The sequence below is a fragment of the Colius striatus genome, assembly GCF_028858725.1.
Source record: "Colius striatus isolate bColStr4 chromosome 3 unlocalized genomic scaffold, bColStr4.1.hap1 SUPER_3_unloc_1, whole genome shotgun sequence".
NCBI lineage: Eukaryota > Metazoa > Chordata > Aves > Coliiformes > Coliidae > Colius > Colius striatus.
In genome coordinates this window covers 10,790-38,620 of record NW_026908390.1, presented here as the reverse complement: position 1 = coordinate 38,620, position 27,831 = coordinate 10,790, and the positions used below count along the sequence as shown (strand labels likewise).

Below are 27,831 nucleotides of genomic sequence, written 5' to 3'. Positions count from 1 at the left end.
TCCCTTTTTTCTATAGTAGATAAGTAACAGGACAAGTGGTAATGGGATGAAGCTGGAACACAAAGAGTTCCACTTTAACATAAGAAAAAACTATGTCACTGTGGGAGTGACGGAGCAGTGGAACAGGCTGCCCAGGGACGGTGTGGAGTCTCCTTCCTTGGAGATGTTCAAGACCTGCCTGGACATGTTCCTATGTGACCTGATCTAGGTGAATCTGCTTCTGCAAGGGGGTTGGACTAGACGATCTCTAAAGGTCCCTTCCAACCCCTACCATTTTATGAATCTATGATTCTATGAAATGCAGAGCCTGTTTTATGAGCTCTAACTGGGAAAACCTCGCTTCTGGAAAGACAAAGATAGGATCTTTGTCTACAGGTATACAAAAGGTGCAAATAATGAGACAGGAGAAAAGTTAGGGAAGGAAAAGATAATGCTGATGTAGGAACAATGGTACAAAATGGTCAGACATCACACATTGAGAATGGAAATTGCTGAAAGGTCTCTCATCGCTAGAGCCCTGAGGTTTAGGAGTGGTCTGTCAATAGCAGCGGTGGGACATGAAGCCCTGACCACTTGAGTCCTGACCAGCGAGCAAGGAAACAGCATCACACGGTGTCATACTAAGGGAAATTTCACTGACCAGTCCTGTATTCCTAACACAGCCTGACCTTAGTGTCTTGCCTGTCGTACCAGGAGACTGCCTCTAGCATCACCTGGAATCACACCATTGGAGATTAAATTGCAACTGGTCATCAGCATCACGTGCAACCATCAGGAGTCTGGGAGGCAGGAAGGGGAAAGTAAGGAGACACAGCCAGGAGCTGACAGAAGCACATTTGTTTATCCTTTGTTTCTTGTACCAATTTTCATCTGGTAGAGGAAGGCAGTTTGAAGAGGGAGACAGTGGAGGAAGGGATTAGTTGCTCTGCATGGCATTGCCCCCTGCCAAACTGCAGATCTCCTTTGTAAATCTAGTCATGAGTTTTGCCGTGAAGTAACATAAACCCCTAACTAGGTCCCCTGTGTCACTGTACAGCTTGTGGGGGAGATGCAGAGGAAGGGAGACTGTGACATCTGGGAATCAGTCCGTGCTGAGGTTGGTGTGTGGTTCTGAGGATGCAGGCCTTGGGGTCTGTGAGGGGGTCTGCCTGCTCTCTGCTGACTCCCCACAGGGCAGATCTGAGAGGAGCCACTGTTTCAAAACCCTCGCTGCAGCAATTCTGTCTCCTCCAGCCTCTTGCTGTCCATAGTCCAGCAGAATTTGGTGTTAATGGAGAAAAAGATTGGTCTCTTTGGTCTTGATGTTTGTGATTTCAGCATTGCTTTAGGTTGTTCAGGGCAAGCCCTATTCAGTCACAGCTGGGAAGATCCTGAGCAGAACAAAAGCAGAACTCAGACCCTGGTGTTAGATTTCTGGATCTAACTTCATTTGGCCAGCTGGGAGTGGAGAAAGGAAAGCAGTGTCTCAAGCCTTACCCTCTTTGGCATGTAAATGCTGAGGTCTGGGTTACAGTGAAGCTACTGCTTCCACTGAGGATGCACACAGCAAAGTTCTCTGTTGGTTACTGCATTCAAAACCGAGATGACTCCTCTGCTGAATCTGGGAAGGGGAAGGGGAAGGGGAAGGGGAAGGGGAAGGGGAAGGGGAAGGGGAAGGGGAAGGGGAAGGGGAAGGGGAAGGGGAAGGGAAGGGAAGGGAAGGGAAGGGAAGGGAAGGGAAGGGAAGGGAAGGGAAGGGAAGGGAAGGGAAGGGAAGGGAAGGGAAGGGAAGGGAAGGGAAGGGAAGGGAAGGGAGGATAATTCCTCCTTCAGTCTGCTCTGGTAGGTGCATTTGCCTCACAATTTCATGTACACACACTGAAGCACCCTCAGAGATGGTTGTCTGTCTGCAGTTATGTTTTGAGGCTTATGAATTATGCAGGTTTTTATCCATTTAATGGGTATACTGACTTCATATCCTTCTAGTTTCTTAATTAAGATGCCAGGCAAGATAGAGGATATGCCCTATGAGGCTTCATTAATCATACATACAATCTCATCAAAAGATATTACAACACCGTGAAGAAGTTTTAATTCTGAGAGTTCCAGCACATAGCTCAAACAGAAATCCTTCATGATAACATGGCTTTCCTGAGAGCATTCTTGATGGATTTTATGAGTTGGCTGGTTGTTTTCTGGGGGCTCTTGGGCATACGCATTATGCATCAGCTTGTCCTTGTTTTGCTTTGTCTGCCAACACACTGGTTGATAAGCACTTGCAATCATTTGCTCCATCCTTTTTAGTGATTCAGAATTAGAAAATGCCTTTTCCTAAACTCCTATGATAGTATAATTCCACTTCTTTTAAGGAAAAAGAAACCCTATAAATGTTTTAATGAATGATTTTAACATTGACTGTTGTTACTAAGCTTTGGTGATTTTGTGTCAATAAAAGCCCAAGCCTAAAGCTACTTACTTATTATTGGTTAAAGCACTGGTGTATAGAAAAATATGTAGTATTTCTTGCTATGGAGGCTCGTGAATAATTTTGTTTTCAGTAGCTTGCTTTTATGCTAGTGCTGTTTGTTTGTTTGAATTCTTCTGTTCATCCTGACCTTTTTAAAGAAATGCCTTCCTTCCTAGGCTAGGTAGAATCATAGAATGGTAGGGGTTGGAAGAGACCTTTAGAGATCATCCAGTCCAACCCCCTTGCAGAAGCAGATTCACCTAGATCAGGTCGCATAGGAACATGTCCAAGTGGGTCTTGAAGATCTCCAAGGAAGGAGACTCCACACCCTCCCTGGGCAGCCTGTGCCACTGCTCCATCACCCTCACAGTGAAATAGTTTTTTCTTATGTTAAAGTGGAACTCTTTGTGTTCCAGCTTCATCCCATCACCCCTTGTCCTGTCGCTGGCTACTATAGAAAAGAGGGATGTCACAACCTCCTGACATCCACTCTTTAGATATTTATAAATGTTAATAAGATCTCCCCTCAGTCTCCTCTTCTCCAGACTAAACGGCCCCAGGTCCTGCAGCCTTTCCTTGTATGAAAAATGTTCTATACACCTGATCATCTTGGTGTCCCTGCGCTGGCCTCTGTCCAGCACTTCCCTGTCCCTCTTGAGCTGAGGAGCCCAGAACTGGACACAGGACTCCAGATGAGGCCTCACCAAACAAAAAGATTTGTAGAGGTAGACAAAAAGATTTACACCAGAGGCCATCCACACTGAGTAGCCTCTTCACAGCTCAGGCTTCTCCATGGCTTGCTGGGGTGGTTTTTTTGGCTAGTAAACCCGCTTGTTTATGCAGCTTGATCTGCTTTCCACATGAGAATATTCCTGTTTCCCAGGGTCCTGGAGCTCTTTCAGAAAATGCCATGTCTTTAAACCAGCTAGTTTGGAACTCTTAAGTGGTGAATATATGAAAATATTGACATGGAGTAAGACCCAAGATCCACCTCCTCCATGAGCTGGCAGCCCACAGTGTCTGCTTTGGGAGGGGTGTACAAGAGGGTATGCAGCAATGCTGCTGCAGACTGCTCGTCCTGCCTTCAGCTACTTGCAGCTCAGGAACCTCCTGAGTTGAAGGTGACATAAGCTCTAGCCTTCTGCTACCTCTGCTTCTCTTGTGGTTAGTTGCATTTGGCTATTTTGCAGTGTGCAAAGGAGCCCAGTCTGATAAGCAACTGTGTTAAGCCCTTATAAGTGATTCCTCTTTGCAATGTCAGAGTTTGCTGCTTCTGTAGATTTGATAAGGTAAACTTTTGTGCATCATCTGGGTTCTACCTAATTAAGTAAACAGTTGATTGCTGTATATCTGCAGTGGAAATATTTTACTGAATAATCTTTGTTTATAGATAGTTGCAATTTCCCCGTTACCAGGCTCTCAATCTATTCATTGAGGGGACTCCTTACTTTAATATTGATGTGGGACTAAAGGCAAGTGTATTTAAATGGAACACATGGCAGAGGCAAACTACACTGCTGACACTCCTGTCTTGACCACCTAGGCTTCTGTGTAATCCTACTAAACTCTGTTGATTAATGAGATTTATTCTGCATAATTATGCACTTCTTTTAACATTTGTTACTGACAGCATCATATCTGTGAATTTGCCTGGTATGAGCACTGTGACAAATAGGCTATTGCTGTCTGAATCATTTCCTGTGCCCATTGTTTAAACAAGAACAGTAATGGCTACTCTGGAACTTGCACGGCTCAGAGATGAGTTGAAGCTCAATGAAAGTGGTTGAAAGAGCTCCTGGGCACAAAGATGCCCTTTCTGAAATGTGAATCTCACAGTCCTGGTAGCTGCAGGTGTACATCCTCTCTAATGGAAAAGAGAATAATTAGTTATCACTGCTTTTTTCTAAATGAAGATCAAAATAGTTATTGAACACTTTTTTTCTGCCTCATTAAAGAAAATCGTACCCTTATAGGCTAACAGCAGATTTATACTGTTTCAAGAGTGTCCTTTGTCTTTAATAATTTACAGAATAAGTTTGTATTGTATTTAAACCTGTTTCATTGTCCTTAAAAACTTTTACTGTGTGTTGGTGCCTTTTGTTTACCATTTTGTGGGCAATTCCTTGCCAGTAGCTACTATCCCATCTCAAGGTTTTCTTGGTTTTACTCTCTGCTTCTCTGTAAAGAGACCACTGTCTTCACCACTCTAGGACTTTGCTACCACTAAGGCATTCTTACACACACTATTCATATCTTAGTGGTGTTTTTTCCCTTCCCAGTTAGAGTGTGGCTGTATCCAAGGGTTTTGTTGCCTCTCATTTACACACTTTTTAGACTTGAGTATTATTTATTGTTCCATTAATGTGGAACAAAATAAGCACACAGGATAACTTGCATCTCCAGAATATCCTCAGCACTCACAAATCAGTAAGTTTTATTTCTGTTCCTGTCTAATTCTGAAAAATGCCTGTCTTCTTGCATTGAGGAAAATGTACATCACAGTTAGCAAGTAGCTCTGACAGTTAATAAGTCCTGTTTTATTGAGCAGTAAGTTAATGTCATATGAGCTGCTAGAACTAATGGTTTTCACTCATGTACACTGAATTATGGTGTAATCCCTTAGGCTTGGCTCTCTGACAGTTCCCTTGCTGCTTAAATGAAGAGACTTTACCATAGCAACCAGTTAGACTGTTACACAGAATTCCTCAGTTATCCAGCCTCATCACAGCCAAGTGAACTGGTTCAGACTGAGAGGTGGGAAATTAACAGTGTCTGTTAAATACTGCGCAGAGAACTACATATAAATCATATTAATATTGCTAATCAGAGGTTAATTAAGACACCACAATTATAAGTGAAAATCACTCAAGAATGAGGAATCTATTTTACTAAAGCAGTTTAAAACAAGCATAGTCCTGTACAGTGTGAAGGATGAGAGAATTTATTCAAATTTAGGGAAACAGTCCTCTTCAGAATCAAGACTCATTTTTCTCTCTGAAGCCAATGCAAATCAAAGATCCCACTCGGACTGGATGGGGTTTTTCTGTGTTGGAGAAAGCACCAGGGACTTGCAGAGTTCAGTGGTGTGAAGCCTCATCACAGAAAATAGAGACAGACATGTTTTCTCAGATTTAGTGAAGTAATTTAGTAAACTCTCCTGTAAATTGTAAAGCCCCAGAAGAGACACTGATTAAAGTGGTATCTGGCAGTTTTTCATTTTCCAATGAAGTTCTAGCAAGTTACTAGTCACAGCAAGATACTTCCATGTATGTATCTGACCTGCACATATAGCACGTTTTCCCCAGTTTGAGACGTCAGCCTCTGGTTTAAACTTCAGCCTGTGATCACTCTGTTTTGCCTTAACTGATGAACATCCTAGAAACACAGAGGCTTGTTCTGATGATACTTCAAAGACATAGAAATACATTCCTTGCTTTTTTCAAGACTTACAGAAACTTTTGTTCCAAAGTACGTGAGGCTGCAGGAAACACAGCGTCTTGTCTCCTTGGTGAACGTGAAAGAGTTGTCCGTCTCGGCTGAACATACCACACAAATCACAGGAATGCATACTGGCGCTCTCATACATGCACTCTGTAAATCCAGGGTCACATCAAATCTTTACTAAACCTGCTGGGGATTTACCCAGCTATAGGAAGAAAGAATTTACTGTAGTTCATACTGGGGAGGTGCGTGCAATGACACAGACACTTTTCTGGGCACAGGCAGACTGGTGTGGTTACATACTGCTGCTACTGCCACGACCAAGGTGCGTTTTTGAAGCATTTTCTGTATCCCAAGAAACAGCACTGGGTGCTGTGAGAAGACACATTTAGATCTAGTCAAAAGATTTTAGACAGGATATGTGTTTTCAATGAGGGAAGAAAAAGGGGTTTTTTAACTGGAAAATGCTGGCTCTTGTGCTTAAGATGTATGCATTGAAGGGAAATGGGGGGGGAATCATCATATTCAAGATCTGAGGATGAGTGCGTGTGACTACTTTGCCACTAAACCTGAGCCAAACAACGTGGTGTTTGCTCTGGGCTCAGGGCTGAGTGGCTTCCTCTGTGTCGCACACGTGAGGCACAGGAAAGACACAAGACCTGAGAGCACACTCTTCCTGTTTGCTGCAGCTATTTCACAAAAACGGTCCAACTTTCGTAAAGGTCATGGGGAAGTATTTCAAAGCAACACCAGCTGAGCCTTGTACATGCAGAGATACATAGTGCTGCTGCTGGGTGGAAGGCTGAATATTTGAAGGAAAACAAAAAGAAGTGTGCTGAGCACACACTCAGTGTGCCTCCCCGGTCACTGCAACAAGAACCACTCCTCTTCCCGCTCACCCGGGACCTGGGAGCTGAGGAGCCCTAATCTTTACTTTCCTTCCTTGCTCAAGCTGCCACCTGCAACACTGAGATCAGATGCTCTAACAGATCTGCATTGTTTGGCACAGCTCAGTGACACATGCAGCACAGCTACTTCTGTGCATAGCATTCCCAGCACCTCCAGCCATCTCTGGGAATCAAAGCTGGGGTTTGGCTGAAAATACTTTCTGTTGGATTTTCTGACATTAGAGATTTTTTAAGGCTTGCAGCACTTCCATGTTCTTGAACAGTGTGAGATACTGATGGGCATCTTGAGTGCCACATTCATTGAGGCTTTTGTCAGTGCAGAGAACTAACATCGGGTGTTGGATATCCTGAAGGACATGATCCTTTGGTTCTCCAACATCCACAAAGTAGAACTGCTGTAGACACAATATTTTCTTGATGCATCATGCTGGCCATGTTTGGATATGACAGCTACATGTCTCGTACTGGCTACCAAGGAGTGGGGACTGTGTTCTCTTCTGGGTGTTTGAGTATAATCACTTGGCCACCGCAGAAGCAGGAATGGGAGTTCAAAGTCTTGCTGTCCTCCAGCTGCTGGAGATCACTTCTCTGCTGCAGACTGGTGCCAGGCTCCTGAACCATACAGAGGGGTCACAGGACGTACCACACAGCTCATCCACGGGCTGAGCATAGCTGCGTTAACATTTTGAAGTGCTCTAGTTGCATCTGTAAAGGTCTCTCTACCTTGCATTTTCCTTAGTGGAACCATTCTGCTTTCTGACCAGATGCATTTTCCCCTTGTCTTTCTGTGGGTTTATCTTAGACTATGGACAGCAATTGCTTTGGAGGAAGCTGTAGGAGTCTTAATTCATCAGTGTCTGCTATGTCTCAGGTTGCTTTCAGGGGAACGGGAAGGGGAAAGTCTCATTCATTGCTATTATTTGTCCGTATTTCCTGTTCAGGTGCAGATGAGTGACCGACCGGACCTCTAATGCCCATATTCAAAAGCCATGAATTCCAGAAAGTTATTCTCAGAAACATGGAGAATGTTTCCTGCTGCTAAAGTTCACTGCCAGCAGCCAGCACGGGTTCTCGTGGTGGATGTCACATCACCTTCCTGGGCCAACACTTGCTCTGTTCTGTCCGAAGCCCTGGAGAACACGCTGTGTTTGGCATGCAGTTTGACAAGCCCCTGCCGCGTGCCCCTGCTGAGCCTCTACGTGGTGCAGAGCCAGCAGGAGTGTCTGCTTCCCTTCACGGTACGTGGGAAAACTGTATCCTGGGGGGTTCAGGGAACATGATGCAGTACGTGGCTGCAGTTCAGTAAAGGAAGTTATGGTTTACTGCAAAAGTGTAAAAAATAATCCTCTCAAAGAGCAGTTTCATAGACTTTGTGAAGGAGGTCAATTTTATGAAAGAACGTTTAGAAGGAGTGTCATATTCTTGATCTGTGGAGTTGCTCATGTGCATAAATTAGGGTTTGTGCTGTTCCTTCCTAAAATACCTGCTGTACCTCTCCTTTTCATAGGCTGCTTTCTGCACCATCCGTGCTGCTTCTCTTAACAACATTACCAAACAGAACTCTACAGCTGTAATAACTTGGATGGTGAAATGGTCTGTGTTCCTGTTGATTACACAAATAGTCCCACTTTGGGGAACATTTAAGGGGAAAGAATTGGAATTCAAATATTTTTCCCAAGTTTGAGAAATATCCTGAAATCACAGAATCCTTCAGGTTGGAAAAGACCCTTAAGATCGAGTCCAACCATAAACCTAACACTGTCACTAGTCAGCTAACTAGCATTTAACCCACTGAACCATGTCCCTAAGCACCTCATCCATACAGCTTTTAGATATATAGATCAAAGTCAGTAAGAACAGTTTTTCACTCATCTAGGGATATGCAGCAGTATTCTGCAGGTACAGGTGGAAACTGACAAGCCAGCCCTACAATAAATTTTGGGATTACAAAGCATCAGAAAGCTCACAAGAATCTGCGAAGTCATACTATTACAGTCATAGTGAGCACCTGCATTTAAACAGTGTAAACAGGCAGCATTAACCCTTCTGAACCATTTTCTCACGATTACACACCTCAGGAAAGGTGGAGGCCAACTGAGAAAAAAAGTTACAAGGTCAACAGTAATTCAGCAAATGTGATCTGCAAGGAAGACTGGCCAATGATGGTGATTGTTTTGTAGAATGGGTTATAGATAATGTGACAAGGACAACAAAGGGGATACCAAAGAAACGTTGTCTGGACATACTGTGAAATCACTCTGATTGGAGGCTTTAAGAGCAGATGCTTTCCTTGCTTCCTAGGATGAGTTCATGTCACTGTAGGATATACTGAGTAATCTGTCCAACAGCTGGTTCCAGGCCTGTTTTCCATGATTTTGCATTATGCCCAAGTTAATTTGCAAGGTTTTGGGCCAAATTCCTGCTTTTGTATTTGGTCCTGACACCAATCCAACATGTGCTATCTGACAGCAACCTCAGATCTTTGGTAATCGTGGGGCACCGGAGCACAGCTGCATTTCGACACCGTATCTCTACTTTCCCCAGCATGAGAGTCTTCTGCTCATGACAGGCTGCCTTTTTTACTTAAACAACAGTTCCTCATTTTGATGCTCACGGGTTTTAAAGGCGGAGGAACCCTTAGATCATTGTTTGGCTTTCGTATTACCGGCTATTATATTTCACTAGAGTACCATTAAAGCACTTCCTCCAGAAAGACATCTAGTTTTGGTCTGAAGATACTACAAGATGGGGAATCAAGAAATCCCAATGATAATTTCTTCCAGTGGTTAATCATTGTCCTTGTGAAGCTTGCACCTGGTTTCTCATTTGCATTTATTCAAAACCCACCTGGACAAGTTCCTGTGTGACCTACTCTAGGTGGTCCTGCTCTGGCAGGGGGGGTTGCACTGGATGAGCTTTCAAGGTCCCTTGAGATTCTGTGATTTAGCTTCCAGGAACTTGTTAATGTATTTTCTCTCTTGGCTACATTGAAGAACCTGCTTGTGTTTTATGCTTTTTCCTCTAAATACAAGCAGGACCCTTCTCAATCCTCCAGCTGGTAAATGAAAGAGAACAAAGTAAAAGTGCAAGGCACTTTTACAGGCCCTTCATAACTTCCAAGCCTTTCTGTGTATTCACTCCTCTGGGGTTTTTTTTGGTTGCTACATTCCAGTAGTTCTGTACAGAATGCTAAAAATTTACCCCCTCCTCCTGTTTGTACCTACAACACATAGAAGGAGCCAGGTGGGGCAGTGAGCACAGTGCCTGCCTCAGCTCGTGGCCAGCTTGGAGCTCTCATTTTGGCAGCTTTACTCTGGAAGCAATGTAGTGTTGCAGATTAAAATATTTTGCTGGACGCACAGTGTGAAGTTGTGAACTCTTGGGGTTGTGTAATGAAGGAGGAGGGTCACGTGTGATGAGACATACCAAGGCCAATGGCACTGCGTTGGGTGTCAGAGCCCAGACGAGCGGTGCAGTCAGAAATAAACACCACAGTTTGTGCTTAGAAGTTTAACTTATGCTCCAAGCACATTCCAGAGTTGAAACTGCAGCTTGTATAGCCTTGCCTATGATAACATTTAAAGTAGCTGTGCTTATACACGAGAAAATGCGACTCTGATGTTGGCAGTTCCAAAGGACAGATACTTAACTGGACTTCAGGCTGCCCTGCAGCCTGTGCTCAGCCCTGTTCTGCCATAGTTAGGAGCAATACTTGACCTGAGAGAGCCGGTTTACATCCATGTGAGCTGCAGCTGCCTCCTGGGGTTGCAGGGGTCGTGTCTGAACTGCAGGCAATTCTGCTGTGGCACTTGGAAAAAGCTCCTGGCTTCATCTGCTTGGTGCATGCATCAAAGATTGCCAGCCTCACAGCAGAACTGACGTCATGGGCCAGACACTTCTCACACTGTAGAGCACAAATGTGTGATTGTCTTCCCTTAAGACTGTTCTCTTCACCCTTCTGAGGTGAGGGTTGACCTGTCCCAGATTTCTTCCCCATCTTATTTGCAGAAATGTCAAAGCTGTTTGTGAACACGTATCTGAGCTCCCTGGTTCACTGCTGAAAGACCATGCTGTCACCCATGGCTGCATGGTGAGTCTGAGCTCCAGCCATTGGAAGCAAAAGAGTCATACATTCATCTGTGGCCTGTTCTGTGAGGAAGATGACCTCTGGCAGCAGCATCTTACAGTGCTTCAAACAGATTTGTCAGAGTTCACTAAAAGTCTCTGCTGTGACCAGAATTTGCCAGTTAACTGCTGAGCATGTCTCATCTCCTTCAAGTTCTTGCTGAAGCTCAGGTGAGCTGACATCTGTGTGAGCACTAGTAGAGATGCTACACATACACCCCTTTGAATCCTGGGGCTCTCTAGCATTGTCATTTCAGCGCTAAAGAAAGATCGTGGCTGAGTAATAGATACCAGGTAGCCTCAACTAATACTATGTGGAGAAAGAGTATGAAAGGGGTCTAATGTGATCCCATCCCGCCTGGTTCATAATCAGACTGCCTTCTGTGGATTTGGGTGACCACTATAAACTGATACCATCTTTCTGAGCAATATATGGGATGTAAGGACTCAGCAGCCCTGGAGTGCAGGTCATCTAGATCACCGTAGCAGGCAGGGAGAATGCAGCCCAATATCCTCCAATCCATGAGACTGACGCAAAGCATCATAGTGGGGTACAATGGGTTAATGATCTGTGCATTTCTACTGTTCATCTTGCCATCCTGAATCAGGGCAGCCACTGTACAGTGTTAACTGTGGCCTGAAGAATCAAACATTTGTATAAACAGCTATAGAATATTTCTCCCTTTCTGACTCTTGCTCTGGTAGCTCATCTCTGACAGGTCTGCAGACCTCCCATCAGCATTAGCTTTTTTTGGTAACCCTTACTGTAGTTGAATGTCCTAAAACAGCAGTATAAGAAGAGCATAAGAAACGGTCCTGAGTCAGAGCAACAGTCCATCAGCCCAGTTTCAAAAGGAAAGGCTATTTTGGGGGAGTGCCCCAGCTCAATCACTTCCTGCAGTTCATTCTCCTTACAGCTGTTCTATTAACAATGATAGAAGATACATTTCAGGTTATTCCTCTAGCTATCTGCTTCTGGAAACGTTATCCCTTTTTGAACCTGTTGCCACTGGTGACTCCAAACCCTCCTGAAAGCAGGTTCCAGCAATCCACAGCTCAATGGGTGAAGGAGCTCAGACAGGTATGGCAGGGGTGACAATGGCCTGGGGATATCACACCACCTCAGTGCTCCTATTTATGTCTCAAGTCCTACCTTGGTGTTAATCAGGGCCAGTGGGGAGGGGTGTGCTGAGGTACTACATTTTGGCTAGAGGCAGGGAGACAGCTGAAAATGTGAGAAGTGACTGTGTCTGTTCCTCTCATAACCACCAGCTGCTTTTGATGATAACACTGTCCATAGGCTTGGCTCCTGCTCCCAGTCTTCTCTCAGTGCTGTGAATCCCAACACCTTCTTCCACCTTACGGGAAAATATTTCATATTATCAGTACATTTACAGCCTTTCTGTTTCATTGAATCCTGTTTTGCAGCAAGTCAAAGAGAACTTTGCACGGATTCAAGCCTGCACTGCGGAGCTGCGCTCGCTACCAAGGGAAGGCTCTTTCCCACAGGGGGCAAACGGAGTGGTACAAGCTGTGCAGGATGGATTACAACAGTTCAAACAATACAGCAGACACACAGCAGCAGGAAGTTCAACAAGTAGCTCTGTTGAGGTGAGAAAGCATTGGGAATGCAGCAGGGAGCCATCCACCAGACTCAGCACGTTCAGGTGATAGCCTGTGTGGTATCTGAAGTCCACAGGAGGGAAAGAGCAGTTCAGAAAAAAAGCTGTCCACACAACCCCCCCTCACGTGGCAGTCTCTGAATGCTCTTGGAAACTGGGCAGATTTGGGTTGGAGTTGCTTGCGGAGACTGACTTTAATTTCCAGGTGTTTAAGACTGGATGTTTTTTCAGCATGACTTTGGTTACCCTCACAGGGGAGTGTGTCAAAGGCAAAGACATTCACTGACAGGATTTTCCTTTCAGCCTACAGTTACATTCTGGGCTTACAGTGTCTGTAACTTTCTGTGTGCAAAGGTCCTCATTGTGGCTGAAAGCACAAGTAGAATTCATTGAAAGTGAACTCGTACAAGCAGGAGGAAGTTGGTGAGGTTGCAAAGGGCTGGAAGAGCCTATGGAATGGTCATTGTCTGGCACAGCCCTCTACAGGTTTCAGAGTCAGAATATGGCCAGTGTTTGGAACAAGAGGGTTTGTTTACAATTCATAGGGGTTTTTTTTCCTCAGTTGGGAGTTCCACGAGGCTCCTACTCTGCAAGTTGTAGCAGGGGTCCCTTGCAATACATCATTGGCAGTGGCTGCATGTAATAACTGAATAGTCTCAAAGGACCATTGCGAGCCCTGCAGGACTGAGAGCTCTGCCACGTGGGAAGCAGCGTGTCTGTGCGTGGCACTCATCCCTGTGTTGGCAAACACAGGGAAAAAGGCTGATCTCTGACACCTCTGTGGCAGACATACAAAGAACGGGGCAGTATAATTGCTTTGCCTATGCCCAGAGAACTGGGCCTTCTGTCATGCTGATGCACTAGGGCTTTACCTTCCACTCCTTGCACTTTACAAGGCCCTGAATGAGGTGCAGCTGCTAATGCATTAACACTCTCTCTCTCTCACTTCCCACTTTATCAGTTGTGCTTTGTAAACATCTATCTCCTTCCACTTACAGGGCTGAGAAAGTTTCATAAAAGACAGCCTAAAAGCTGTTAAATGAGCATTCCTGCATCATGAAATGTATTTCTGTTCATCCCAGCTCTTGGCTATGTCTTACTGTGTGTCCTGTGCAACAGCAGCTCCCAAATTTCCTTCAAGGGAAGAAAGCCGTGGGACTGGGCTATTCGAAATGCCACACGTAAACCTCACCTTTCTGCTCAGGGTTAGGGAAGTTTTGTGACAGGGTACTGATCATTTGCCTGGAGAGAGTAGAAAGAATGGGGACTTCAGCTAAAGGAGTGTTGTTGGACAGGACAGTGACAGCGGTGGGTATGGCAGGACAGGCTGAGTGAGGTCTCTGTACACACGCACACGTCTTGTTTCCCAGGATTCTCAGTGGGAGTGAACATGGCCACAGCAGCTCTGTCCAGAGCTTCCTGAGCCAAGTCCATAAATGGTTGTCACTGCTTAGCTTGAGCAGTGGCTCTGACATGACCCTATGTACGGTGAACACACCAGAAAATTTCTGTTCAGCAATTCAGCTGTCTCAGAGATCCAATATCCAGATCTGCATGAATACATCAGCTCCACAAATGACTCTGGGCAGATTCCCACAGAGAAGGAGACATAGCTAGGGAAAACTGTACATCCAGCAATCCTGGGACAGGGACTGACAGGTTTTGGTGCATGCTCATGGCTGTGTTCTCAGCTGGATGTGCATGCTTGAATAAGCAGGCCAGAAGCTGCCAATACCACATGAGAGCATGTGTGCAGGTGTAGCAGACAGAGCAAGGCTCACAGGAAGAAGGTTTTTTAAAACAAACAAACTCGTACTATCAACTGATGCAAAAGGGTAGGGAGTTACCAGGAGTGGAAGGACTCAGAAGTGATGTTTTCTTCTGGACATGAGGGAACATCAGAACCTGTCTTTCATTTCAGACTTCGGAGGCTCAGGGTCCACCTGGTTTTGGAGCTTTGTCAGTCCTAAAAAGGAATCCAGACTACGAGTGGAATTTCCCCAGTCATCCTACTTTATTTGGACCTTAAACCCTTCCAGAGTCCTGCTGTGATTAGGCAGGCTCTCTTAGCATTCATTAAGGCTCACTTCTAGTGCCTATCCAGCAAGTCTTTCTGATTTACTGCTTCTCTGGGTTTTCTTAGGGCCTCAAAGTATTTTTTCCTATTTCCAACATTCTTTGTGCTTTTAACTTCAGAGCTGGGTGTTGGAAACAACAGAGTACACTTTCCAGACAAGACCTTTTTTTGACAAAGTCCAGACATCTTCTAGTACAGCTGATGGAACGAGATAGCTACATTCAAAATCAAGTTACAAATGCAGAGAGCTCAGACTACACTAAGTGGTCCTCCTTCCTCTAGATTATACAAATCATTATGCTTTTCCTTTTCATTGCAAGAGGGTGTAAGACACCTGCTGCAGTGACACACCGTGGTATGATATACTTAAAACCTTGATGACTATTTTTACAATCTACTTCCATTTCTTCATGGGAACATAGATGCAACAATAACTCCTCCTGACAATTTACCAACTTGTATTTGCTCTTGTATACTTGAATCAGCCTGGAAAATTAGGTGTCTCCCACCCTTCTGGTATTAATCTGACCACATATTACTTCATTGACAATTTTGATAGGTAGCCAAATGGTTTTTTTCTTCCTGGTACCAGAAAACAGCAAGTTCACATGGTTCATTACATTGTCCTTGGCTTGACAAGGCTCCTAGATACTCAGTCCCATCTAAAGACAACCCTAGAGAGTCTTGGCAAGCTGAGAAGTAGAGCTGGCTGTCATGCCTAGCTGGATCAGCTGTGTGACCAACATCTGTACAATTTGGTCCAGTATACCCAAATCAGGAGGGAACTTCAGCTCAGAGCTTGGTTCTGTGCAGAATTTCAAAGACAGCAGACTTCTGTGCAAGCTAGCAATCCCTCCTGTTCTGCATGCTGCCTAAGTGCAGTCTGTGGATGAAATTCAGTCTTCTGCAACTCTCCACAAAAGGTGTTTCACACACCTAAACCTCAGAATGGTCAGGGTTGGAAGAGACCTCTAGAGATCATCTAAAGCAGGTTCCCCTTGATCAGGGGGCACAGGAATACATCCAGGTGGTTTTGGAAACCTCCCTGGGCAGCCTGAGCCAGGGCTCCCTCACCTCAACAGTAAAGGGTGTACTCCCATTCCAGTGTAACTCCCTGTGTTCTAGCTTGCATCCAAGGAAATGAGCTCAGTTGGACAGAAGAAGAAAAAGCAGCCAGTGAGGGCAGACCTGAGATGCACTGGCTCATCTCAGAGGTGGTTACTCTTTCTGTTTGTGAAGCCTTCTCTTCTGAAAGAGCTACTCTTTTTTGCTTTTGATGTTAACGCCTCTAAAGCAACACGTTAAACCAAAAGGCTTTCCACATGCTTCCATCCACATGGAAGAGACTAGTCCAGAGCGTCACCAGGTGCTGGCAAGGCCTGGAGGGCAGCAGCAGCGGAGCTGCAGGGCAGGATGAGGAGGAAGGACTGACAGGGCTATGAACAGCAGCAGGAGGAAAGAACATGATATATCAGAGGCTGTTGATGAAGGATGCTTAACATGTGAGCCAGCTGGAACACAACTGCTTAAGGAGGTGTTACAGGTATCTATAAGTACAGTTTCTGTAGTGTGAGGCCACCACAGCTGGTATTTATAGTACACAAGTGCCACTGCCAGTGTGCTTGTGCAAATCAGATGGAGCCTTTAGGCAAATATGCCTTTTCCTAGCAGGGAAACCAGAAAGAGGCAAGAGCACTCCTAGCTGACCAGTAAGCATGGGAGGCAGACCTTGTTACAACCTGCAGTCATTTAAAAACCAAGTATTTGTTGAAAGTACTGAAAACACTTACTCTTGTGAGATCCTGATGTCAGAGGGGAAAAGCCACCAGCATCAGCAAAGCTTCGGCTCAGCAGCAGCTGCAGGGCAGGAAATGGGGCCAATCTGCAAAAGGATGAGAAGCGTTTTAGGTCACCAGTAGTCCAATTTTGTCAGATTAGGAAGTATAGTGGCAGTGAGGGATTATATCTAGAAGCTGTGGTGAAGTGACAGTTGTTACCTGAGCTTTTGTACATGGTGGAAGATGTCTCCTGGTCTGACCTGCATGTGCATGTGCAACTTGGGTTTTGAGAAGGGTAAATGGGAGGTGACAGGCTGCAGCTGTACTGCAGCCATGGTTCTGATGAAGTAACAGTGCATCAGCATGGAAAATACTCCATCAATAACTCTGCAAAGTGTAACTTTCTTCTAGATCATTCAGCTATCCCCAGCTCAAGAACAGTCCTGTTCTTTCTATTAGGTCCTAAAAGAAGCCTATCATACTTGCTTCATCCCAGTAACTCAGAAGCAAACACTAGTGATCTGTTCTGTGATTCTCCATTCAGAGATATCCTTTGTTAGGGGAGTCAGGCTTGATCTGACACCAGCTAAGCTGCCACAGCTCCATGCCTCCAGGCCCAGTGGGTCTGAGGCTGAGCATGGCAGGAACTGAAGAAGATGGAACAGGCTGTGATGGGCAGAGCAGGGCCAAGCATACTGGACAGACAGCTGTTTACATGCTACCAGCTCTTTTTATGCCCTTACCTCTCTGATTTCCTTCCCAAATCACCTAGCTCTATCCCTGTGCCATTTTTGGTTCTTACCCCACACATCCTGTAACAAGCATTGTGCACTTTCACTCCACTAGGCACAGCCTGCCTCTCCCTTGGCAAGATGCTTGGGTTTGGACTCATCTTCAGGAGTTTCACACTCAGATAAGGGCTCTCCAAGGACAGTCCAGACAGCAGCCCCCAAAGGGTGTCCTCTCCCTTTCGCCAAGCCCCTGACTTGTTTTCCTGGTCTGGTACTGTGCCTCTGTGCTTGGGGAGACAGGCTTTTGCTGAGATGAGGGCAGTGACCAGGGACAGGGTGTTATTTGGGCTCTTCTGCCCATCTCTGTGCTCTGTTCTTCACAGGCATGCATAACATAACCTGAAAGTTTTTGTCTACTTTTGTAAGTTCATAAAGGAAGTTATAATTACTGCTTCATTATCTGTATCTCCCAGATAGACCTGGATGGAGCAGCAGGTACACTCCCTGTACTCCTCCCCCTCCCTCCAGAAGAAATCCCTACCCTTGAGCTGTCATTTCTGTCAGCCTTGTTTAATGCCTTTGTAGTAAAACTCATTTGTGAAGGTCTCCTGTGAACTTTCTCCAAATGCTCTCTACAGGATATGTGGCAGCAGCCTTACCTAAATTGCACCTTAATTTAGAGTTATTAATTAGTCCTTTGGAGCAGGCAGCAGATATGCTGGGAAGACTCAGTACTTCACCATCACTATTATCAGGCAAGGTCAGAAGTCAGAACTCTCATCCAACTACTCTTTCATATAGAAGCAAGTGTCAGACATTCCTGACATCCCTCTAGAAGCTGTGGCTGGTTGTCTGTCACTGAAGAAGCTCTTTGCACTCACTTAGTATTACATCAAAACTGGGAAGTGGGAATCCCACCTATTGTTGCTCTCTTAAGAGACATCTTTAGCATAGACTATATACTTAAGAAAAAAGGAAATAATTCCCATTCAGCCTTGAAGTGGGAAGGCCAAATTCAGTCTGCCTGAACAATAACTGATGCAGTAATGGAAAGTGGCACCATCCCTCAGTCTCAGGCAGAGCCCCTCCTACACACACAGGCTCACTGACCCAAAGTACAGAGCACAAGGGATAAGACAGTTGTGGATTGTTCTGTCTTCTTCCAGCAGTGGCACAAACCTGTTGTTCTTGCAGTGAACCTCATAATCCATTTCATATTGGCTTAAATATAAGACAAAGCTCAAAAAACTGCTTTTAAATCTGCTTTTGGATACTTTAGCAAGATTTCTCTCCACTATCAACAGAGAATTGGGGTAGAGGCAACTGTTGCACATAACAGTTTGTGTTTCAGATCACCATTTTGACTAGCCAGTCCAGCAAAGAAATGGTAAAGCATCTGGAAGAGAAGTTAAAAGATGTAGATCTTGTGAGCCTGCGGAGGATACAAGTCATTGAGGTTTTGAAGAGAGACTTTCTGGAGCCTGAGGATGTGGAACACTGCATACCAGCAGAAGAGCTCAGCAGCAGTGGTGAGTGCAAGACAGGCTCAGGGAAGTTACAGCTTAGCACAGCCAATAGTTCTTGCTTTGGTCCGATATATAACACTCTGTGCCATTTAGTGTCACTCATGCAAATGGGAGCTACTGTGCCTGAAGGAACAACAAGCAGTTTGTATCATGACACTTCTCTGGGACTTTATCACACTAAAGAACTGGAATACAGACTTCATACAGTAAGAGCAAGATTAGGATGTAGATTTCATGCACTGCTGCAGTACATTGCCTCATACTGGCTTCATGTACAGCACAGTTTTACTGAAGGATTAAAGAGAAAAGTCACAGAGCTCATGGGGGTAACATACCCTCAAACACACATACACTCATACTGCTGAACAGTCAACTGGCTGATCAAAAGGTCCTTGGTGCAGGTAGAGGCAACCAGAGCCCTTGAAGCAGGTAGCCAGGAGAGAGAGAAGCAGACATATAGAGAGAAGAGAGAGAAGGAAAAGCAGGCAAGTCATTCACAGTTAGTGATCCTACAGAAATAACCCCTCCTCCTCATCTTTACCAACTCAAGATCTTGTCTTCTCGATGCTTGATTTCTAGAAAATTTTTAGCTTTCAGTCCCTTCCCCTAGACTCCATATTACACAATACTGGGAAGAGTTACTTTCTCAAACCAAAGCAGGTACTTACCCTATTATTTAGCTGCCTTTTGCCACTGATAGTGTTCTTACTTAGCTGCTCATTTTCTCTCTGCTTAGGGCAGTTTTTCTTGAGCTCTTAATGTTGCACTTCTCCAGTAACCAGCAATTGCATACCCACAAATTCTTTGATATCCTGCAGCCTCTGCCAAGCCAAGCTTCTCTTTTAAAGGCCTTTTATTGCTGGCATTTGAACTCTTCATCAACAAGACACACCTGGTACCAGGCTGTGGTTCACAGGCAAGTTCTTACAATTAGCTGATAATAAGCTGAAAACCCGAGTCCTAACATCTTGCAAAGTTACTGTAAGACCTGCTATTAGCAAAGAGAATATGCTTTTACAGGGACAGTTAATGCTGGATGTGGTTGCCCATCCTGTCTATTGCTCCTCTTCTGGTTGCAGTAGCAAATTTCTGGTGCATTGGCAAAGCCGAGGCTGGGCATGTTTAGATGAATCACACATTCCCTTTTGCCCTGGCCTTTGCACACCTCGCACAGGTTTCATTAGTGAAAGCACAAGCATACCCTAGACTCTGGATGTTATTTTTCCTGTCCTTACCTCTGAAGACCTCCTCCCTTCATCTAGCAGTTTTCAGCAGTGAGACTTTAAGCTACACTAATGAGAAATTCAGAAACACAAATTCCTGTTAGAGCCTGTTTTGAGCCTTTTTGTTTCAAAGCAAAAGGTGCTGAGCAAACTGTAAGCCAGCCTGATGGTTATCGGGAGTCCAGCACCACAGGGGTTCGGTGCAGTGCTCTAACTGCTGCTCTAACTGCAACTTTCAGTCCTGTGTTTCGTTTTTCCTAACTCTTGAATCTGCTCAGGTATTTCAGCACTTTCTCAAGGCTGATAAGGTGACTGCCACATAGCAGGAGTCTGCCCAGCACTGACTGGGTACAGCAGACCTGCTGCTTCCCATTCCACTAGCCTGGTGGCAGACCAAACCAAACCCTGAGTCCAGGCAAGCACTGGAGGTGTATCAGCCCTCCTACTACCCGTTACAAGCTGCCTGCCACGAAGGGCCAGTCTCCCTCCATGAGACAGGGCTGGTTATGCTGGACTCTGCCTGTTCAGAAAAAGACAGAGAAGGGCAAGGCCATCTCTTTCTGGCCAGCGCCATTGCCATGAACACTGGGAACAGTGAGTCCTAAGGAAGAGGATCAAGGCTCTGTCACTCTGGTGTGACTTCAGAATTCATTTAATATGCCAAAACCACAATAAAAACACAAGTTACAGAATCGAGGAACTGTTGCCTACAGCTCCGTGGCTGAGGTATTCTTTAAGAGCACAGATCTGTCCTTGTGGGAAGAGGCCAGCATTCTGTGTGGCTGCGAATGCCGGCCTCTGGAGGGAGCAGGACCCCTGTCAGCATTTTGTGTTGAGCTGGGTGTTGCATAGAACCCTGTGGGGAAGCCTTGGAAAACTGGACACCACAGAACAGGAGGTGGCGTGTGCCTCTGGGTCACAAACGTGATTTAGGGTGTGTAAAACCCCACCACACTGTTGATCAAAGTGAAGTTGTGTAGTGCTTGCACCCCATAAATGGAATGAAAACATAAATGAGGACAGAAAAGCCACTCATCTTTCAGATGACAGTTTTCTGAGTCTTCTACCACCGGATGATGTGTTTGCTGTCTAAAAGGAGCACCAGGGAATGGATAGTCCAGAAAAAGGAGACCAACTGGTTTATGAAGAGGGATTTTTTTATCTATTAAAGCTCTTTTCCTCAGTTTTTGGAAAAAAAAAAACCAAAAAGGATTGTATTAAAAAAATGACCCTAAAGATTGGAAGCTGCCAGATCTCATGTGCAGCTGCAAAATAAACCTTATGATGCAGCACTTCATTACGAGGTTCATCCCACCATGCGTATTTCTGCCAGGACTTTGTTTAGTGGCTGTTTTTTGAGCCTTGTAATATCCAGAGCATTGCTGTGACAGATCATCCTGCATTTATATCAGTAGTACACAGAAAAATCGTCTCAGTTTAAATTCTCTGCCTGAGAAATCCATTTTGTGCCCTCTCCATCTCACCTGATTGGAAGCAAATGACAGTTTCCAGTTTCTTTGTCTGCTGATGTTTTATACAGATGTACCACAAAAGCTCAGAGATCTCAAAATGCTGTCAATCTGATGGGCCTAAAAAAACCAATTCACCTATTTGCAGTGGCTTTGGTAACTTGCTCTCAGAATCCCTTCCCAGATGGCTAGTTCGAGCTCTTTTCCTTGGCCCTATTGTTAATGAAAACTGGTCCAGAGGCAGTTTAGTGTAGTGCAAGATGCAAGAGAATTCTTGTCTGTGGCTGAAAATATTTGTGCTTTTTTCACCTTTTTTTTTCCCCCCCTTTAGACCTCACAATCCTGGGAATGGACATTGATCTGCAAACTGTAGAGGATAATGTCATCAGCTTGGAGATGCTGTTTAAGACGTGGCTATATGACTATGGCACAGAGAGAGAACATCTCCACCTCCTCCTTCCATCAGGAGGCTTCAGCCATGGCACTGCACAAAAGACCACCCCAAGTATTTCATTTTCTCCCCCCCTCTGCAGGGAGCTCCAAAACCCCACAGCCTTAAAGGTTACCCAGGCCTGTCCTATGGGCATGTTCCCTCACATTTAGAGGCTCAAGTAAGGTCTCTGGGTGACCTGGAAAGCTGTCAGTTTCTCCTTTCTTGGGCTGAGAGGGACCATTTTCTCAGAAGGCTTCTGGGTCGCTCCCATGTCCTGTGGCTGCTGACACTGAAATTCATTTCCATTCTGCAGCAAAAATGTGCCTTGAAGGGTACCTGAATCTATAGCCACTTGGCCAAGGTGAAAGAGGCCTTATGTGCTGGGAGCCAGGGGCCTTCTGGCTCCGTTGTCTAGCCCTGAGAATTATGTTCCTTGTGTTTGACACCAAAAGTCTGTGCCAGAGCTGCACCTAAATAGAGGCTGTCTTACAATGGGACCTGCCTTCTATTTGTATCTATTGATTTAGCACTAAAGTGGCTGATGTTCTAGCTGCAGCTGTCAGCAGTTGCAGGAATGCATGGGAAAATGTCTATGGAATACATAACATTATTTCCCTTACTGCTCCAGGTCCAAATCCCTAAGGTGAGCACTGAAAACACCAACAGCTACAGCAGACAAGGTGTTCCTCAAAGTCTTTATTAACTGTCTGTCACCATTGCACTGCTGTCTGCAGGTGACGTTCCAGCAGTCCTCCTGCCATGCCTCTCCATCTGGCACAATGTGCTGCCCCGGTATGCTGCTGATGTGCAGCTCCTGTTGCCATCACAGCAGAAGTGTGCTTGTTTTTTTGTGGTGATTCACAGGCCACCTCCAGACTGGAAGCAAAGCTCATAGAGAGCTGCTGGTGGCTTTTGCAGATGTGCACAACAGCGAGCAGAGCAGAGAGCCTGATGTGACTTTTCATTTGTGTTGCGTCTGTCGTAGCAGCCTCCAGACCAGCACAGGCAGTTAGGACATTGTAGTAAAAGTGGCTTTTCCCTCACCATAGCATGAAGTGCATTGTTGTCTTACAGCCTGCAGGACAGACCAAGTTACTCTGTGTCATGTGTTTCTACCTTCCCAGACCCAAGAAATCCACAGAAGACCAGAGAAATGGTGTGTGACTGTAGATCATATTACACCAGAGCTGGTGCCATCAGTATGCTGGGCTTCTCCACAGCACAGGCAGAAAGGCTGGCAGATGTGTGGCCCTGAGTCCAGTGTGGCACTGGGAAATGAGCTTCTGCTCCCTCCACAGCTGGCCCCTCCTCGCCAGAACTGGGACTTGCTGCCCAGTTACCAGCTGGTCACTCTTTGATGAACATGCTGAGCATGTGGTATTTCCTCATGTGTGTAAGAGGAGGATGGATTGTTGACTTGTGTGTCAGGCTTTAGCATTGTTCTTCCCTTCACAGTTGCTGTTGCTAGAAAACATTTCCTAAGTGCTCTGAGCATGTCATGTGCCACCATCACCACTGCCAGCGATCTAAATGCATCTCCTTTTCCTAGTGTGCCTGAAGTGTGACTTGCAGGAGAGGCTGGTCGACCCAGCTCTGCTTTCTGGGACGGCTGATGGCACCATGAGAGCAGCAGATTTGAGCTCACCCTGCCAGATGGCAGCCTGGCCTGCTGCAGTGCTCTGTAAGCTCCGAGTAGTGAAGTAAGTGCTGCTGTCTGCTTTGAGCTTGGTGACTGGAGGGCAGGTATGACAGCAGCCTTTGCTCTTTCTGTGCAGTTTCAACCAGGACCTGGTAAGATCACCACAAAGTGCTGGGAGACTCAGAGTGCAACAGAGAGCAACAGCACAGCCCACATGTGCAGACTGGAGTGCAGAGGCAAAGGCAGTGTTTCCATGACACTACTGCTTTAGGAGTATAACACTGTGGATGTTATTCATTCAGTAGTTGTTTCCCTGCAGGGTGAAGTTCTGTGGGTTGCAGCCCATACAGAATTCTGCTGTTCTCTCAGTACCTAGTGAGGCCACAACAATTAATTGGATGTCTGAGTCTGACCTAACTAGCTGAGTAGTAGTAACAAAGCAAAGCCTCATAGTGCAGGCTGGCTTCGTGTAGGAGTTTACTTGCTTTCCTGTCAGCAGCCTGTGGCTGGTAAGCACAGAGCATAACAAGGAGAGTGATGCTCTCTAGTGTCCTTTCTGAGGTTTATCTACAGGAGAAAAAAAACTTCATTTCTGAACTATACAGTTGTTCTTAAAATTATTCTCAACCTGTCAGCAGCTGAGGAGCACTCAGTAACTGTGCTGAAACACAGCCAGAGGACCTCAGCTTCATCAGCCCTTGTGGTGAAGCAGCTGTGTGCTGTGGACAGGCAGTGGCTGGCACTGTGAAGCCTGCAGTGGTGGTTGTGGTGGGATTTGGGCTCTGTACAGGAGCAGATCACGTGTCAGTTTAAGGGAGGCATAACCACAGTGCAGTAACAGTCCCTTGGGAAGGGATGGAACTGCCCAGGCAAGTTACTGCCCAAGAGGCCAAAGTAACAACCTGCTTTTTGTACAAAATGCATGAAGATCAGGTTTGTTTCTTGGCATGCTCTCGTCAGTGGCAGATATAGGGGAGTGTGGAGATAAGCAAGAAAGCCTCTTTTCACTGCAACTGAACTTTTCTGCAAGGTTTTGTAGTGACAGGCCACAGCGGTACAGATGTCAGTATTGCCACTTGTGCTGCTCATCTCCTGGTAGAGTCCCCTTGGTCATTTCACATTGGCTGTGCCTCACTAACCTGAGCTGTGTTTGCAGGGCTCTGAAGTCTGAAGGTGTCTGTGAGTCTGTACTCTATGGCCTACCCTTCATCATCAGACCCACAAGCTGCTGGCAGCTCGAATGGGATGAACTGGAGATAAACCAGCAGAGCTTCCAGGCTCTGTGTCAGAGTCTTCTGGTGAGTGTGAAAATGGCAGTCTCATGGGAGGGATTGCCTTAGAAAGGAATAGTTGGTGCACATTGAGTAAGATCTGTCTAGCCTGCACCAGAAAACATGTTTCAAGAGCTGCAGCTTCATCTCATGGGGCAGAGTTGGGCTTGTAAATCCTTCCAGCCAACGCATCCAGTAGGAAGACACTACAGGACATCAAGTCTCAGAGAAGACTTTCTAGCCTCGTATGAGCGCAGGGTTTGGAGGTATGAAGGACTAAAGCCAGGCTCAGAGTTAGATGTGCAGCTTTAACTGTGAAAATAATTAGCCAGGGCTTGGGATGTGGCTGCCTTTCCATTACTGACAAGTCATAAAGCAAAACTGGATGTTTTTCTTAAGGGTTGAGTTGTGTTCAATTTAAAAACAAAAGGAATGTGATATCCACACCCTAATGCAGAGTGGTGTTCTTAGTCTGACGTGTATGTGCTCCTGAACCCAGCAGCCCTGACCGTGAAAGAGCCGAAGGAAGCAGCTGCTGCCCACCGTTCACATTGGTTTTGGCTTTTGCTATTTAGAAAAGGAAGTGGATGCTTTTGGCAAAACGTGAGCCACAGAGCGCAGGTCCCAGCTGGAACATCGCGGTGCATTCCTACTACGTCATCATCCCGTCTGACTCTGCCACTCTCCTTGTCAAAGCAGTCGCCACCAGAGAGCTCTTGCTGCCATCCACCTTCCCAGCCCTCCTTGCCGAACATCCTGAGGGAGTGTGTGGCCCTATAGAGGTGAGTCCCTGACAGCCCTGCACAAATGTCTGTGGACAGGATCCCAGTTGTATAAGCGGGGATCAGCCCATATGCACAGGACCTGCAGCAGCTGCTGAAGATGTCCCTCATTGCTGGGAAACACAGATCTTCTCAGACTGCAGAGAGGGGCTTTAGGCATAAGATAAATCAATACATAAACTGTCTCCACTTCTTTCGGTAAAGCCCGGCTTCTGCATTCAATATCATCCATCCATATGTTGTTCTCCTGAGTTACCTGCCTTTGCTTCAGGTGATACCAGGAAGGGCAGAGTGCTCACTGAAGGTCTTGGCAGACGAGTAGAGGAGGAAACAGCTGTGAAAGTGTCTATGACAGCTGGAACGTGATGAAGCACTTCCAAACTTCTTCCCAGCAGTCAGTATATCATACAGCTTTCCTCATGGACAGCACATGCCTGTCCTTTGGAGCCAAGCTGTGTGTCTGGGGGGGGAGGGAGAAGAGGCCTTATAAAGCAGAGAAGAGAGGGTGATGGTGCCCAAAAAGGGTGCCCCAGCCTGTTGGCTGACTCTGGGCATGAGGGAGGACAGGACTACATCCTGCAAAGCAGTGCTTAAATCCATTAAGGCCTGGTTGCAGATGCCTTTTCTTCTATACAAAGCTAAGAGTGGTCCTTGTAGGTATCAGCACAGCCCAAGATCTCTTCTCCCATCACTGCAGGGTGGCATGGAGCATCTATTAAACCCCTGCAAAAAAACAACAGGCACTTACACTAAAAACAACAAAAAAAACCCAACCCAAGCGAAACCCAGGGTGCCTGTCACATCTCACAGCCATTGGCTTCTTTCTTCTGTCTGAGCAGAGTGCCCTGAACAGCCTGGAAGTGGAAGTGGCTTATAACCCCTTGCACCTAAAAAGCAACCTCTACAAATACCTGAAGAGTGTGTTGTACAAACCTCTGCACAGGCAGCAGGTCCAGCCCAGGGAGCAGCGGACAGAGCGGCATCAGCCCAAGCAGGTACATCTCTTGTCTCTGACTGGCCCCACAGACTGTTCTGCCCTCACAGTCTGCTCCCTGCAGAGGGGCTGGGGGCAGCTCCCTGCAGGCAGGGCAGAGGCAGAGGGCAGAGGGTCCTGTGCAGCTGAGGGAGGGCAGCTGAGGAGTTGCCCATGCAGACGTTTGACCCCTGTTGCAGCATCCAAGCAGAGCCAAAGCCACGGTTGCACCACTTCCAATGGTTCCTTCTCCTGTCCAAGTGTTGAGAGCAGCAGCAGCGAGGAGAGATTCCTGCGAGCACTCCCAGCTCCCTGGGGACTATGAGGAGTTCCTGCAGTGAGCCCCAGGGCTCTGACCTGCTCAAGGGCTGCCCTGGCCGGGCTCCTGCCCCGGCTGCTGCCTTGCACACGGGGCCAGAAGTGGTCAGGCAGGGCAGTTCAGCTGGGCCTTGGTCAGGCCCTTCCCGTTGTTTGTTGCTCTGTGTTGTTTGATGGTTTTGTTAGTCACTAAGTTGCTCTGCAGAGCCTGCTGCTCTGGGGCTCTCTGTCCATGCCCTGACTCAGCCATCCCCTGCAGTGCCCTGTGGTGTCCATTCCCATCAGCACTCATGACCATTGTGCCTCGAATGTTGGTTTCTGAGACTGGGCTGCTGCAGGCCACAAACCACAGACTGCTGTCAGCAAGTGCAGAAAAGCTGTAAGCAGCATGGTGAGGAAGTCAGATAAATAAAGCAGGCAGTGACATCAAGCTGTGCTCATCCTGCAAGAGTCGCTACAGGAGGTGTCTGAATCTGCATAAACCAAGGCTTTGGACTGGAACGTTACAGCCCAGCGTGCTGCCCTCCTGAGAGCAGCACAACCTGCCACGGTGCTGGTTTGCTCCCACAGTCGGTCTCACTGTCCAGCTGTCCAGCTCCAGGGGTACGTACCCAGTGCCAGGCCTGCCAAAACGCCGTGGCTGCCTCCTGGAGCCCAGCTCCCTGCAGCCAGAGCTGCGGCACAGCCAGCGCTGCTCGGGGCCTGCCGTGGGGCTGTTCCACGAGCCAGCACAGCAAGTACTTCTTGGCAGGGTTCAGCAGATGGGGACAGCTGGCATGGAGCTTTCCAGAGAGCTACTGGCAGCTCTTGCATGGATGGCAGCCTGGTTCCCAGCGCAGACACAAAGACAGGGCAGAGCACCAGCAGCCCCTCTGTTCTACTTCGTTCTGACAAGCTGTTTCAAAATAAAGTTCTCCACCATCAGGTTCACTTGCTGTCTGTGGCTGACGGTGTGTCCTGAGTGCAGCAACCCCAGCACCCACCTGTCCCTGCTGAGAAACAGCAGCCGCTGACCCCCGCCCCCCACACACACCACGCAATGCTCCCGGGGCTGCTGCAGCAGGAGAGC

General features: G+C 46.5%; 1 protein-coding gene across 1 annotated transcript; it reads left to right on the top strand.

Moving 5' to 3' along the window:
* Positions 1-7,784: 7,784 nt before the first annotated feature.
* M1AP (meiosis 1 associated protein) lies at positions 7,785-27,010 on the top strand. Its single transcript, XM_010195220.2, has 9 exons — positions 7,785-8,033; positions 12,349-12,531; positions 18,480-18,657; positions 21,678-21,851; positions 23,329-23,479; positions 24,575-24,716; positions 25,265-25,471; positions 26,311-26,466; positions 26,645-27,010. Exons 1-9 carry the CDS (start codon positions 7,785-7,787, stop codon positions 26,783-26,785), a joined length of 1,581 nt encoding a protein of 526 aa, XP_010193522.1. The 3' UTR covers positions 26,786-27,010.
* The last annotated feature ends 821 nt before the right edge of the window (positions 27,011-27,831 follow it).

What these genes read in the sequence shown, in the direction of transcription:
- M1AP (XM_010195220.2), top strand. Translation starts at nt 7,785, where the DNA reads ATGAATTCCAGAAAGTTATTCTCAGAAACATGGAGAATGTTTCCTGCT. An exon ending in AGTGTCTGCTTCCCTTCACG is followed by an intron (nt 8,034 to 12,348) that starts GTACGTGGGAAA and finishes CCTGTTTTGCAG; the next exon opens with CAAGTCAAAGAGAACTTTGC. An exon ending in CAACAAGTAGCTCTGTTGAG is followed by an intron (nt 12,532 to 18,479) that starts GTGAGAAAGCAT and finishes TTTGTGTTTCAG; the next exon opens with ATCACCATTTTGACTAGCCA.